This window comes from Mus caroli, unplaced genomic scaffold (genome assembly GCF_978045245.1).
Source record: "Mus caroli unplaced genomic scaffold, Mus_caroli_1 scaffold_6, whole genome shotgun sequence".
Classification (NCBI taxonomy): Eukaryota; Metazoa; Chordata; class Mammalia; order Rodentia; family Muridae; genus Mus; species Mus caroli.
Genome location: NW_028227261.1, coordinates 109,297,646 through 109,313,177, shown reverse-complemented (window position 1 = coordinate 109,313,177; position 15,532 = coordinate 109,297,646). Strand labels below are relative to the sequence as shown.

At 42.9% G+C, this 15,532-nt stretch overlaps 1 protein-coding gene across 2 annotated transcripts in view; it reads left to right on the top strand.

The window, feature by feature from the left end:
• The window catches only part of Dcaf10 (DDB1 and CUL4 associated factor 10), a 37,115-nt gene extending 33,050 nt beyond the window's left edge, over positions 1–4,065 (top strand). For both annotated transcript variants that reach the window (XM_085839324.1, XM_021159888.3), the window contains one exon: positions 282–4,065. In XM_085839324.1, coding sequence (XP_085695450.1) covers positions 282–650 — 369 coding nt within the window. In that variant the 3' untranslated portion in view covers positions 651–4,065. The remainder of the gene's footprint in view (positions 1–281) is intronic.
• Positions 4,066–15,532: the final 11,467 nt, after the last annotated feature.

Below are 15,532 nucleotides of genomic sequence, written 5' to 3'. Positions count from 1 at the left end.
GCAGATAATACTCCAGGGCCTGGATTGTATGTTAGTAGTCATAGCTAGCCTCAGGAACAAGAGGTCTTAAAGCCTCATAGTCCACAGTAGCCTTACTTTATGAAGACGAAGCATGAAGCGCACACGTTTTGTTAGTTAAGAGAGGGATAGTACTCAAGTAAAGGATGTGCTGCTACATTCCTGTGCATTTGGCTCTCAGTTGAGCTTAGAACTAAGGACTACCCCTGCAGGACTGACTATATGGGAAGCTATAGCCTCACTCTGTCTCCTTTCTCCTCCAGTGGACCTGTGTCTATGAATTCCAGGAAGGAGCTCCAGTGCGGCCTGTCTCCCCTCGCTGTTCCCTGCGGTTGACTCATTACATTGAGGAAGCAAATGTGGGCAGGGGCTACATCAAAGAACTTTGCTTCAGCCCTGATGGACGAATGATTTCTTCCCCACACGGTTACGGGATTCGCTTGTTGGGATTTGACAAACAGTGCAGTGAGCTTGTTGACTGTTTACCCAAGGAAGCCAGTCCCCTGCGGGTGATTCGTTCTCTGTACTCTCATAATGACGTGGTTCTGACAACAAAGTTCTCTCCCACACACTGTCAGATCGCCTCAGGGTGCCTTAGTGGACGGGTCTCTTTGTATCAGCCAAAGTTTTAGGCACAACTTACATCAAATGAGGAACTCTTCTGGTGTTTGGCTTATAAATTACTTCAATTTAGGTGAAGTATTTTCTTTTTTAGAAGATCTTATAAGTTTGGATCAAGATCTTGGTTCTTATGGGTCAGTGGACATATATATGTGTGACCTGAGTACTTGGCCTTCCAGCGTCATCTGGGCATCTCCATGTCAACCACTCACCCTGTTCTGTCAGCACTCCTTTGCTCCTGTCTGTGCCGCTGAGCTTGGGTTTCCTGGTCATTGTGCATGTGGTTCTTGTTCTCCTCATCCCTGTCTCCACCATTCCTCTCTGCCTCCGTCCTCTTTTTTGATTTTGGTATGAATTTTATGGACATTTGGCAGGAGCCTTGGTTGGGATGAGAAAACCCATGGCACTAGTATTAAATAAAACTCAGAAGTTGGATGTTGGCACACTGGTGATTGAAAAAGTTCATCTTCATTTATCAGTATACTTGGCCTTTAAAGTTGCTGTCAGATATTGAGCACAGTAATAGCATTCTCATGACTTTCAGAAACTCTTGCAACAAGATAGCTTTTTAAAGTGTCCTGCTAAAATGACACCTTTATATCTCATGTGGGATTTTGTTGTGAAATTCTAGAAAAATATTCTAACCTCTCTTTGTAATTTATTTTACTTGTATGAATTTAAGATCTCCAGCATGTGTCTTTACTTGGTATTCTCTTCCGGTCAGCAGCATTGGAGGGGAAAGGAAGAGTCATAAGCCTGGTCATTTCCATTGTACAGAAGACTTATTTATTCAGGAGGTCGGCGCAGTATCCGGCCAACGAGTGAGGAGATTAATGTGACTTAGATTGGCTGTGAGTCTTTTAATCACACAGATGATGTGCTTATAGTAATGAGGTGGGATAGAAATCAAGTAAAGATTTTATTGTGTTTGTTCCTTCAACCAGGGATCAGTTCTCAGAAGGGAGCTAGAGTCCTCTTTAAGCTGCTGTCATAAACCTAGAGTCAGTGACCTGACTAACACTGCTGTCCTGTGTTTGGCTATGGAAAGTCTGGGAGACAACGTGTAAGCCCAGGCTGCTCCAGTCTTGAATGGGCGATGTCCTGCCAGGCTCTGCTACATTGGTTGGTTGGTTTGTTGATTGACCGACTGATTGATTGATTGATACTGTGTCGAGATATGTTAGAAGCTGGAATAATTTAAGCCATGCAGCAGTAGCCTTGTTCTCTTTGGTCACATGCCCTTTAGGCCAGTGCTTCTTTAATATTGGGATGCAGTACAATGTACCCTGAAGGACTGGTAAAAAGTGCAAGAATCCAGGCTGGACCTTAAGGCTGACTTAGGCAGGGAAAGAACAGAACTCTATGTAAACGGAACCTCAAATCAGCATCCAGGTGGCCTCTAGGCCACAGTTTAAAACACAACTTGAAATGCAGTCGATACTTCTTTATCCATTTGGTGCTTAACATAATTCTCACAAGATGTTTCATCTATTTAAATAGTAATAATAATCAATAGTAGCAATTTTAGAGTAGAAAATAACTTGAAGTGATATCCAATTCATTGTTGGACAAATGAAAGAAGTCACATGATTTGCCTGTGGTCATACAAAGTCAATTCCTTGCTCAGGGCTTTTAAAAACACCAGTGATCGTGGACATCTTGTCTTTATTATTGTAAATACGATGATAGGATTGGAAAAGGAGGACATGGGAGTAGATGCTGAGAGCTTTATCCATAGGAAAGAAGTATTTTAGTACTTGAGAAATTAGCAGCCCAAGTGTGAGTAAACACAGCAGTTCTCTCTGTACCCATCACACAGCCGCTCACACATCCGGAAGAGCTTGTGTCTCACTGAGAACAGTGCTAACTCTGTGACAGTCTCGAAGAGTCAACACTTCTCATCACAGATGCTGGAAAAGCTGGAAATGTTGTAGTCATTGAAAAATACAACCAAGCACAATGGAAATCATGGGCTTGCTTGCCGTAGCTTTGGAAAAAGGTTGCTTTTTGGGTCTTTTTTTTTCCCCCCCAAAGAAAATAGTTTGGGAGGAAAGTATAGCAATTAATACCTTCACAGTGAAAAACGTTCTATAAGGATCAAGTCGACACTCAAAAGAAGACTCCATAAAGGACATCAGTCTGTAAAGAGTTCTGTGTCAGATGTTATACCCACGTGTCACCTAACGCAAGCCAGGGACCTTCGAATCACTGTCGCTGAATACCTACTCTGTGTTGAGGAATGTGTCTGCTTTAATCTACCACGGGCCCCTACAAAGACCCTTATTGTAAGGTAGGTGGAATGAGCGTCAAATTATGTTGAAAGTAGCAGAGTGTTAAAAAATGAAGTGACTTGCCTGCAGCCACAGATGGCAGAGGTGGCAGCACTGGATTCAGACGGAGGTTTGCTGTCAATTTTATTGCTGAGACTGCACTGACTCCTCTGCGTTTTGCCCCTTAGTTCATGGAGGAGGAGTTACACTGGTCTGCTAGTCCATGTGTTTGCTATCTTCTGCAAAGTTTTATCACACAGTTGGCCTCATTCCCTTGAGTACTGCATAAAAGAACATTTCAAGCACTGATGTTTCCATGAGACTGGAGAGCATAAACTCAGGCCATTTCTAACAAAAACTATGCAGATGAGTCCCCATGGTGGCGAAAAAGTGGATAGTCAGCCTTGTAAGAAGCAAAGCCACACAGATGAGAAGTGACAAGAGCCAGCAAACTGAGCAGGGATCCGTTGCCCTCTCTGAAGAGCAGTCAGGATCAAGATAAAATCAGACAGTACTAACCAAGGAATTGATCGGTCTCAGAAAACCTGATCTATTGGGAAAAGTTACATATCTTAAGGTCCCTTTTTGTTTTTGATTTTGGCTTTTTGAGACAGGGTTACTTTGTATAGACCAGGTTGCCTTCAAATTCACAGATGTCCACCTGCCTCTGCCTTCCAAGTGTTGGGATTAAAGACATGTGCCACCACAGCCTGGCCTTAGGGTCTCACTTTAATAATCTAAAACTCTGTTAGGTTTTTTTACTGTTTTTATTTAGCCATTTTTATTATAATTGGTATAAATATATTTTAATTGATAATGAAGTTATTACTGTTGGTAAAGCTTCCTTTGGAAGAGTCTATTAATGGGAATGCTATGTTGGATGACTTACAGATGTATCAAATATACAGTAGTTGCTTATTTTCAATCATGAAATAAAGAGCTAAAGTAAGAAACTTCTACTTTAAAAAAAAATGTGACCACAGTTCGGGGGCCAGGGGAACATACGCTTTTAATTCCAGAAGTGGGGATGCAGAGGCAGGAGGATCTTCTGTGAGTTTGAGGTCAGCGGGTCTACATAGTAAGGTTCTGGGCTAGCCAGAGTTATACAGTAAGACCCTGCTTATTTAAAAAAAAAAAAAAAAAAAGTCTTTTTTTTCCTCAGAACCCAAAACATATGTATATTTTGTTTTTTCTCCCCATTGTATTCCTAAGAAGGCAGCATAGCAAAAAATTTTAGAAAACAACACAAGGAAAATATAAATTTCATATTCTCTACTCCTGCATCGAGGACCAAATCACATTTTTAAGGCTGTGCCCTCTAGAAGGTGAGAATAAAGAAATACATCAAGAATCTTTTAGAAGGCGGGTGTTTCTCATACTGGAGTATGCAGCAGTGTCCATACGAGTCTGTTACACTTGGCTTTTATTTTTATTTATTTTTTGAGACAAGATTTCTCTGTATAGCCTTGGCTATCTTAGAACTCACTTTGTTACCCAGGCTGGCCCACGACTCAGTTTCCCTTGCCTCTGCCTACCAGATGCTGCGATTAAAGGCATGTACCACCATACCTGGCTTTCATTTGGCTTTTATGAAAGCAGGAGACATGGCCTGATAACTTCCTGATGACAATCATCTTTATTCTGTGACCAGTGGTCTTGGTCCACTCAGTAACACCTTCTGTTGGTCGTGAAGGAATCCGTATATATGACTTCTGTTTAGATAACTAATGCATATCTTTTTAAGTGCCAAAATTTTAAATTTTCAGTTATTTTTTTGATGCAAGTCTCCTTAGGGATGGTAGTCTACCTCCCTGCCTTTTTAAACAACATGCTCAGCCTAATTCACTTCATCATGAAGTTATATTCATGATGTTTTATTGCAAATGGCCAGTACGGTCTGGTCCACGCAAACAGTAAAACATCTCATAGAACACAAAGGGCTATAACAGATTCCAGGAATGTCCCCTAGTAAGTGATTCCCTCAACGATGGAATTATTTCCCTCAGTATTAGCTTTAAAAAGTGTTTGATGTCTGCAGAGTGATGCATTCTATCAGCGAGCCTGTTTCTAACAGGCTCCCACTTTCTTCTGTGCTGTCTCCAAGTTCTGGGCTGTGACATGAACTGACCAGTTCTGGTCGGTGCCTACAAAATAACTGGACCAAAGCTCCCAGTTAAAGGTGGGGCTACTCTAACCAAGTAAGGGGAGGGAGTATGAGCATGCACTGCTGCTGCTGGAGTGGAGTGTGGTGATGACAAGGGCTCTGCCTCTGCAGGGAGGCAGGCCTTCGTGCTTTTAACAACAAAGAAGCGTGCAGAAGAGAAAGGAAGGAAAAGGAAAATCCAGGTAGGCCGAAGACTCTGGGAGATGGCACTGAATAACCATTAAAATGTACTCTTGATTACCATGTTAAAGTCAGTTTAGTGACACTGTAGAGTAAGGCTGCACTATGTGTACATCCTCTGGAGAACTCGAGACTGTGAATATCCTGAGAACTGCACCCCTCCGAATGGTAATGGAAATCAGCACCAAGAGGAAAGTCTCCAGTTTGCCTGTGTGCTGCTGTCTTGAGTTGTAAATAACCTGAGAGAGGTTTAATCAAAAGTCCCAGTGGTTAAGAGCACTGGCTGCTCTTCCAGAGGTCCTGAGTTCAATTCCCAGCAACCACATAGTGACTCACAACCATCTGTAATGGGATCCAATGCCCGCTCCTGGTGTGTCTGAGGACCAGTACAGTATACTCATACATAATTAATTAAAAAAAGGAAGTCCCAAGGAGCACATCTCATGCAGACATCTTTTGAATGTATGTATATATAAATGTCACTGTAAGTGACGCTTACCCCTAAGAATAATAAAGTAACATTCAGGATTTAGATCTGGTCCCAATCTGTATTTTCCCCTATACAAAGAATAGATATTTGAATTTTCTTTTAAATTTGGCTGCATCCTTCATTTCTGAACTCTGCTTCTTTTTGGGGGGTGGGGGGAGGATTGGGGGGCACCAAACTTTAGGTTTGTATTTTTGGCAAGCTTGGAATATTCTAGTTAATATGCTGTCAGCCAGAACACTCTCTTAGCAGGTTCTAAGGTGCTATTGGGTCTTCTGCTAGACTGTGCGCTCCTTGAGGGCAGGGCTATCTTTATTATTGTATCCACGGTGCCTGGGATAGTATCTGACAGAGTAGTTGTTCAATAAATATCTGTTGAATGAATTAAATAAACCTTCACTACGTGTGGCCTCAAGTTTACACGAATCCAGAATGTAATGGAAAATGATTAGGCCTTGGCTTGTTTTGACTTTTTTTTTTTTTTTTTTAAATAATTACCAGGCTAACATCATCTGGGTATTCCTTAGTGGTTTCGAAAACTAAATTAGGACCCCACTTTTCATTGAACATGGATTTGAATCCCTACTGTATGCCTGGTCTAGTTTAGGTACTTAGGGCACAGAGGTAAAGCTAAAGTTTCTATAGAAACATATGAAATAAACATCAAGTCGGGACTGGTGTTCCTGGGCTGTGGAGTTACCGAGGCTCGATACTTGCATCATGCCCTCTTGCGAACACAGCTCTACATTTTCACGGGGCTCTGAGCTCACATATAAGTGGCTCTTAGCATCCAGGTAACCATGAGTTACACATCGTCACCCATCTGTAAGTAAAGATAGCCATTCAAAGGCAGCTACAGAGTGCACGGTTTGTACCTTAGTTCATAACCTATAATTAAAGCTACTTCCAGAAGGTTTTTGGTATGTGAAATGTTCATTTCAGAATAGAGAAGCTTTCTGAAAATGTAATTGGCTTTTCTCTTTCCTATTGAATTGTTTTCAGCCTTTGAGTAGACAAACAGAATTACATATGACAACTATACACACCGACATAAAATTTTCAGGTGTTTTTTTTTTTTTTTTGGCTTTTTGAGACAGGGTTTCTCTGTGTAGCCTTGGCTGTCCTGGAACTCACTTTTTAGACCAGGCTGGCCTCAAACTCAGAAATCAGAAATCTGCCTGCCTCTGCCTCACAAGTGCTGGGATTGAAGGCATGTGCCACCACCACCCGACAAATTTTCAGGTTTTATTAAACCTTTAGAAATGCGTTTTGGTACAGATATACCTCATAATGTAATTTAAGAAATAAATGCTACTTATAAACATTTGACACACTTTTGTGTGTGATAACATGTTTGAAATATTGATAGAATATCAACATTTCATTATAGTGGCTTGAAATAGTTTGATTTTACCACATGGGTATGCATTTTTGGACCAGGATTGGAGCATAAAGGAATAGGAGAATAACTTGGTACTTTCCTGATCATACAACTTCCAGAAATTATTAATTCATGCCAAATTATGTTAATGTGTTTTTTTCATATTTGTTTGTTTGTTTGTTTGAGAAAGGGTCTCAGGAGCTGGAGAGATGGCTCAGCCGGTAAGAGCACTGCTCTTCTGAAGGTCCTGAGTTCAATTCCCAGCAACCACATGGTGGCTCACAACCATCTGTAATGAAATCTGACTCCCTCTTCTGGTGTATCTGAAGACAGCTACAGTGTACTTACATATAATAATAAATAAATCTTTAAAGAGAGAGAGGGAGGGAGGGAGAGAGAGAGAGAGAGAGAGAGAGAGAGAGAGAGAGAGAAAGGGTCTCACAATGCAGATCTTACCGGCCTGGAACTCACCATGTTGACCAGATTGACCTCAAACTCATAAAAGTTCCCCTGCCTCTGAGTACTCTCTAAGTACTGAGATTAAAGGCATTTACCACCAGTACAGTGCTGGCTCCACATTTTGATTATTTACCAGTTATATTAATCTACTATCACTTAAAAACATGCAGACAAATAAATGTAAGATTTAAAGTCAAGGTTCTAAATTTCTTCCTGTCCTAGAGGTAAGAGAATAATTTGACCGGTGGCCCGGGCCTGCACTTCCAAGTACCCAGAGATGCAAAGACCACTTGAGCCTTGGCATTAGGAGTCTGGGGCCAGCTTGTGTGACCTCATCTCACAACTAAAAATGAATGGATTTCATTCAGTTCAGAATATTTTGCCACACTAGATGAACTGATTTAACAAATGTAGCTCTACTGTTCACATTATCTCTCTTGCTGACATGCTGACGATACTTAAAAATAGGACCTTTTAGCTGGGCACAGTGGTGCACGCCTCCAATCCCAGCCTTGAGAGGTTGAGGCAAGACGATCACAAGTTGAAGGCCAGTCAGAGTGTTAGGGGGGAAAAAAGGCAAGAATTCTGCATTCTAATGCATATTAATCCAATGAATATTAATGATACATGTTAGCTTCCTATTAGTGCTGTAGCATACTCTCGTGATCTTAGCGGTTGTACTGGCTAGTTGTGTGTCAGCTTGACAAAACTGGAGTTATCACAGAGAAAGGAGCCTCAGTTGAGGAAATGCCTCCATGAGATCCAGCTGTAAGGCATTTTCTCAATTAGTGATCAAGGGGAAAGGCCCCTTGTGGGTGGGACCATCTCTGGGCTGGTAGTCTTGGGTTCTATAAGAGAGCAGGCTGAGCAAGCCAGGGGAGGCAAGCCAGTAAAGAACATCCCTCCATGGCCTCTGCATCAGCTCCTGCTTCCTGACCTGCTTGAGTTCCAGTCCTGTCTTCCTTGGTGATGAACAGCAGTATGGAAGTGTAAGCAGAGTAAACCCTTTCCTCCCCAACTTGTTTCTTGGTCATGATGTTTGTGCAGGAATAGAAACCCTGGCTAAGACAGTGGTTTAAAGCAGTACAGAGATGCGATTACAGGTCCAGGTCCAAAATGGGTTCCTATGTAAAAGGCAGGGCATCAGCGGGCTGGATCCCTTCAGGGACTCCAGGGAGAATGCCTTGTATTCTCTAGGGCACTGTCTCTCCCCCTGCAATTGCAGATCAGTGACATAGTATGTTCTCACTTTGGTACAGATTTTTGATAATCATGACCAGCATGTGTGGGAGATCATTATTCTTGCTGTGTGCTGAGTGTTAGCATGGTATCATGTACTAGGCTCAATACTCAATCCTTATGCAGCAGGTACCGATATCTTTCACACTTACCTAAAGCTTCATTTACCTAAGTCACAACTTTTTGTTTTGTTTTTTGTTTCTCTGTGTAGCCCTGGCTGGCTGTCCTGGAACTCACTCTGTAACCCAGGCTGGCCTTGAACTCAGAAATCCACCTGCCTCTGCCTCCCAAGTGCTGGGAGTAAAGGCGAGTGCCACCACGCCTGGCTCAAAGTCACATCTTTAGTGAGTTAGATTTAGATCTCCTGCCTTCATGAGCTAATGGCTGTACTGTTCACTGGGTTCAATCTGCATAAAACATTGTTACAGTTTTTCATACAGTAACAGAACGTCATTGCAGCTTTGCTATATAATTAAGTAAAATTTTTCCAGTATCAGGACAAAAATGTGGAAAGATGATCAGACTATTTGTTTAGGCTCAGCAATGTTTTCAGAATTGGTCAAGTGCTTTCCCCTGGAAAAGCACTTTCGTTCCTTTTTCTACTTAGATTGAACAGCTGTTTCTGCTTTTAAAACTAGTAACTTCTGGGTTCCCTCCGACCAGATGTCCGTGTTCCTTTATTTGTGAGACACTATGTGTACTTGATTTCTGCATCCCAGAGACTCATCTCAGAGCTCAAAACAAAACAAAACAGCCATGGTGTTGTTATTCAAGGGCAAAGGGAAGTCAGTAGTTGCTAACATGGAGAGTATGAACTCCAACTCGGCGGCAGTGTTTCTTGGTGAGCGTGGGGGACACAGAGAGACTCCACAGTAGTATTTATATCTTGGGTCATTTTTAGCTGCAGCATCAGCTTTGGAGCTGGGGAGATGGCTCAGTGGATAAAGGGCTTGCCATGCAAGCATGAGGACCTGAGTTTCATCTCCAGCATTCACATAAAATTCCGTGTATGCTGGTCTGTGCTTGTGAATCCCAGACCTGAAAAGACAGGCAGATCCCTGGGGCTCACTGGCCAGCCAGTCTAGCCTAAACGTGGAGCTCCCAGATCCCAGTGAGAGACCCTCAAAAATAAGGTGGATAGCTTAAACAATACCCAAAATTGACTTCTAGCTCCCAACCATGTGCATATGTGTGTGTGTGCCTACACACACTCGTCACATTTTTAATTTTTGTTTGAGATGATCTCTGTGTAGCACAGGTTGGCTTCAAACTTGTGATCCTTCTGCCTCAACCTCCTGAGAACTGGAATTACAAGTGAGCACCACCACACCTAGGTCCAAACAAGTTCTCATCCTTGACTTCCAAGTCCTGTAGAATGCTCAAAACACTCAGCAGCACTTGGCCCTGTGGCAGTGTGTGTGTGTGTGATGTTCCCTAACCCGGGGCACATTTGGGAGGTGATAGAACCTTTAAGCCTACTGGGGTGGGGGTGGGGGTGCATCTGGAGAGTGGCTTCAAAGGCAAGTCAGGGACCCAGGCCCCTTCCCTACTTGGCTTCCTGGCTGCCACACACTAAGCATTCTGCTCTGCCATGTGACACAACAGCACAGATATTCTGCTCCATAGGTCCCAAAAATCAAAGTCACCAGACTGTGAACTGGAACCTCCCGAACGGAACCAAACCAACCCTCCCACCCTTTAAAATCTAGGTATTTTATTACAGATCTTTACTGTGTTGGGTAGGGAGTGTGCTGTGCCATGTGTGGGAAGGGGCCAGTTGTGACAGTCCTCTTCTGGACATGAGCCCTAGTCATCAGGCTTTGGGCATCAACACCGTTACCTGCTGACCATCTCAATGGCTCCCTCTCCACAGTTTATTTTGTTCAGTAATGGGACGCTTACACAGGCCCCCAAACAACTCCTTGCTCTCGCTCAGGAGTAGAAGTCTGTTAGAGATGTGTCGATCTGACTTCGTTCTCATCCATGTAATTCTCTCTTTGAAGAGGCTTCATACTCTTGGCCCATCCCCCACACTGGAAAATTCTGATCCTTCTGAATACTGAGGTAAACTAGCGGCCTTCTCTCCATGTCCCTCCCACAGGAGAGGGCTCTAATGCACAGTAGGCTACGGGTGTTAGCCCACAGCTTGATGATCTGCCTTTGCTTTGTCTAAAAATCCCATCCTTCTTTTCTACCCAGTTTGCTGCTGCTGCTGAAGGACCACAGTTTGAGAAATCCGAGAAATCCTCTTCCTCTTTGGTTTGGTTTTTGTTTGTTTGTTTGTTTGTTTGTTTTTTGTTTTTTCGAGACAGGGTTTCTCTGTATAGCCCTAGCTGTCCTGGAACTCACTCTGTAGATCAGGCTGGTCTTGAACTCAAAAATCTGCCTGCCTTTGCCCCCCCTCCCCCCCCACCCCCCGAGTGCTGGGATTAAAGGCATGCGCCACCACTGCCTGGCTAGCAGCCCTCATCTTAACTTAGAAAAGCCATACAGTACCAACCCTGTTCCTAGAAAGATGATCTCAGCGTAACTGCTCAGTAATGTAGATGTTAAATCGGAGAAATCTTGGCTTTGGTTTAATATCTTTAACATTTCCTTGGAAGCCATTTACACTTTGAGTATGATAAATTGCTGTATTTACATTAACTATAAGCTCTCAATAAAAATTAGTTTTGTTAGAGTAAAATGTTAACGATCCAAATCTCACTGTGAACAGCATATGCTTGAAACATTAAATACTAAGTAACAAAGGGGGAAAAAAGGAAAAGATACAAAATATCAGCTCTTATGAATCATTGATACATTGTTCCTTGGGTGGGTGGTTTTTGTTTTATGAGACAGGACATGGACATGTTCTGTAGTCCTGGCTGGCCTGAACTAGCCACCAAAAGACTGGTCTTCAACTTGTAGCCATCTTCCAGCGTCTGTCCCCCAGTGGGCCATGAACTACTACTCCCAGCCCCAAATCACTTTTCTTACATAGCATTGGGGAGCTAGAGAGCGAGCCCAGCAGTTAAGAAGGCTGACTTTTCCCAGAGGATCAGAATTCAATTCCCAACTCCATGTGGCGGCTCACACGTCTATATAATGCCAGTTCCAGGAGGGGGTCTGATGCCCACTTCTGGCCTCTGTGGGCATTGCATGTATGCATGCATGCATGCATGCATGCACAGGCAAACATCCATAAACCTAAAAATGCAAAACAAAACAAACAAATGTATTTCATTGAAGGAGTTCCTAGCATTTCTTAAAACTTACAGTTCCTGACAGGAAAACCATGGTTCTTCCTCTAGTGCCTGCTGGTCAGGGTGGGCAGACACTCATATTGTGGCAGCTTAAAGAAAGAATGAATTGAAAGAGCACCACTGAGCTGGTGAGATGGCTCACCAGCACCCGACTGCTCTTCCGAAGGTCAGGAGTTCAAATCCCAGCAACCACATGGTGGCTCACAACCATCCGTAACAAGATCTGACTCCCTCTTCTGGAGTGTCTGAAGACAGCTACAGTGTACTTACATATAATAAATAAATAAATCTTAAAAAAAAAAAAGAAAGAGCACCACTGAGAAGCAGCTGGTAAAGTCCCTGACTTGCATGCAGGAATCCTAAATTTGATCCCCAACACCAAACATACAAAATTAGAAAAACTGTCACAATCTTAGGGGAGCCCTCCGGGCTCTGGTGGAGGGTGTGCACCTTGGCTTGCCATTCCTGGAGAAGTTTCTAGGCCAGTGATCCTTTCCTCTTAGCATTCCTGATGCCCCTCTAACCTCACGGGTGTCTTGCCAGCACGCCAGAAGAACTGCATGTTCTCCCGATCTACTACAGATATTCGCTACTTGGAAGTAAATGACATATTCTAACATTTTGTTATTGAAATGCTCACAGTAAAGCTGAAAGGCTTCTACAGTGACCATCCACTAACCAAGATTCTCTGCCAACAGTTAACTGCTTCTGTCACCCGATATTCATCGTCCCTCTTGATTTAGATACAGTCTGAGCTGCCTGTCCTTCTACAACTCAATACAACTAGTGCGATTTAAAAATAAAATTTACATATGAAATACAACTATTAACTATAACAAATATTAACTACACATTAGCTTAGACAAATATATGTGCCTGTGAACCCGGACTCCTTAAATAAAGTACTCAGACTCCTTCTCAGCCCCTGCCGCCAATCTCCGGTCACAGAGTTCCCTCAATAGATCTGAGTGGGTGGGGTGGCTCGGCTCTCATGTATTTCCTCTTTTCGTCATTCATCACGGCTAGACGTAAAATTTTGCTTGTACTTTTCAGTTATGTGATTGTGAGCTTAAGTAAATCTGTTAAATATTTGACTTTTGAGGGGAGTAACATAAAATATTAAGTCTAATCATGTTTAAGTGAGGCCGTGTATTATGTAAATCTCTGATTTTTAGAAGAAATTCCTAAGCAATTAACACCTTTGAAACAGGAACTGGGCTGGCGAGATGGCTCAGCGGGTAAGAACATTGACTGCTCTTCCAAATTCCTGAGTTCAAATCCCAGCAACCACATGGTGGTTCAGTCACCTGTAATGAGATCTGATGCTCTCTTCTGGTGTGTCTGAAGTCAGCTACAGTGTACTTATGTTTAAAAAAGAGAAAGAAGAAAGAAAGAAAGAAAGAAAGAAAGAAAGAAAGAAAGAAAGAAAGAAAGAAAAAAAGAAAGAAAGAAAGAAAGAAAGAAAAGAAAAAGAAAAGAAAAGAAAAGAAAAGAAAAGAAAGAAAGAAAGAAAGAGAGAGAGAAAGAAAGAAAAAGGAAGGAAGGAAGGAAGGAAGGAAGGAAGGAAGGAAGGAAGGAAGGAAGGAAGGAGGGGACTATGATAAAGACATCTTGGATGAGATTCTGCCTCTTGTGGCAGGGGGAAGCTTAGTAGGTCCAATGGCCTTTTACACAGCCTGTCCCCTAAGTTCCTGATCTACGGATGGCTCAAGGGTGCAGCCCTCATGCTTCGAGACAGCATCCTCATTTCATAAGAGCACTGCTGGCTCAAGAGTGTGCTGAGCAGTTTGACAATGTTGCCAAGTCAGACGTCAACCTAGAAAAAAGGAAAAATGGCTGGCATATCCAGGTCAAGTGAAACAGAGGTTTTTATGATCCTAATTACGTTTTCCTGTCCCTTGAACATCGGCTGCTCACCTAGCAAGGCTCCACTTCAAACTCCCCATTCTCAAGATCCCCTCCTTTTATCTGGCACATGTTTAGTTCCACGGTAAATCATAACTTTTTTTTCTAGATTTATTTATTATATGTAAGTACACTGTAGCTGTCCTCAGACGCACCAGAAGAGGGCATCAGATCTCATTATGGATGGTTGTGAGCCACCATGTGGTTCCTGGGATTTGAATTTAGGACCTTTGGAAGAGCAGTCAGTGCTCTTAACTGCTGAGCCATCTGTCCAGCCCAAATTATATCTTTTTAATCCTAAAAGAAACTTAACAAAAACCCATTGAAGCCCGTGGAGGCTGCCAGCCATGGAAGTGGCCTAGTGGCACTTGTTTACCTGCGATACTAATGTGCTCTAAACGCACCTACTGAACACGGATGCGTGTTTAAGATCCACTCCCTGTCACCCCTGCCAAGGATGCACACAGCTTAATTCTGCCTCAGAAGCAGCATTCAATAGAAAGAGGTTCTGATTCCCTTTAGGATTTGTTAGAAGGCGATTAATGTTCTGTATTAAGGGCCACTCTTAGTGCTCAAATGCTTTGCTCTAAAAAGACAATCTTACAATACTAGGCAGGTATATGAAATTTTCCTAAACAAAATCATAAAGTGAAATGCTAGAATTGGGCCTCCTGCCTCGCCTAGCCATCCCTTACAGGACCTCTATTTTTTTCTTGAAATGGGAGTAACTTAAAATTTGATGCTTGCTTCCTGGTTGCTGTTATACAGCACTGAACAACCTGAGGGAAGGGCTTACTTCACCTTACAGTCCACCACGGAGGACCTCCAGGGTAGGAGCCCAATCCTGGAACCCCAAGTGGAAAATGGGCTCCCTTATATAGCCTAGGCCGACTTGGCACCGCCCTTTCCTCCTAGAGCAATTAGCAGTCAAGAAAATGTCCCTGTTCTTAAAGGTAAAGGCGAGTAGATCTGTGAGTTCCAAGGAAACAAGGTCTACACAGTGATTTTCAGGCCCGTTTCAAAGAGTGGAAAGGAACCATCCCTATAGACAGACATGCCTACAGGCCAATATCTGACGGCAGCAGTTCCTCAGTGGAGACCAAAGAAGTGAAAAGGGACAACTATACGGACCAGTCACCCCAGGAAGCATGACTAGACGGGAGCCAGCAAAGAGAAATGACTGACAAACTGAATCACAGTGTGCTATGAGGCAGTGCACTACAGTGAAGGAAGCTCTTAAGAAACAAGTGCTGGGCTGGAGAGGTGGCTCAGCGGGTAAGAACACTGACTGCTCTTCCAGAGGTCCTGAGTTCAAGTCCCACCAACCACGTGGTGGCTCACCACTATCTGTAATGGGATCCGATGCCCTCTTCTGGTGTGTCTGAAGACAGCTACAGTGTACTTACATATAATAAATAAATAAATAAATCTTTTAAAAAAAGAAAAAAGAAACAAGTGCTTTGCAGTAAAGGTTAGATCTGTTGCCCTTGTTGAGTCTTCAGGATTGCTGGGCCAGTACACTAAATGTACCAGAAAGACTGGTGGGCTAATCTACCGCACGCG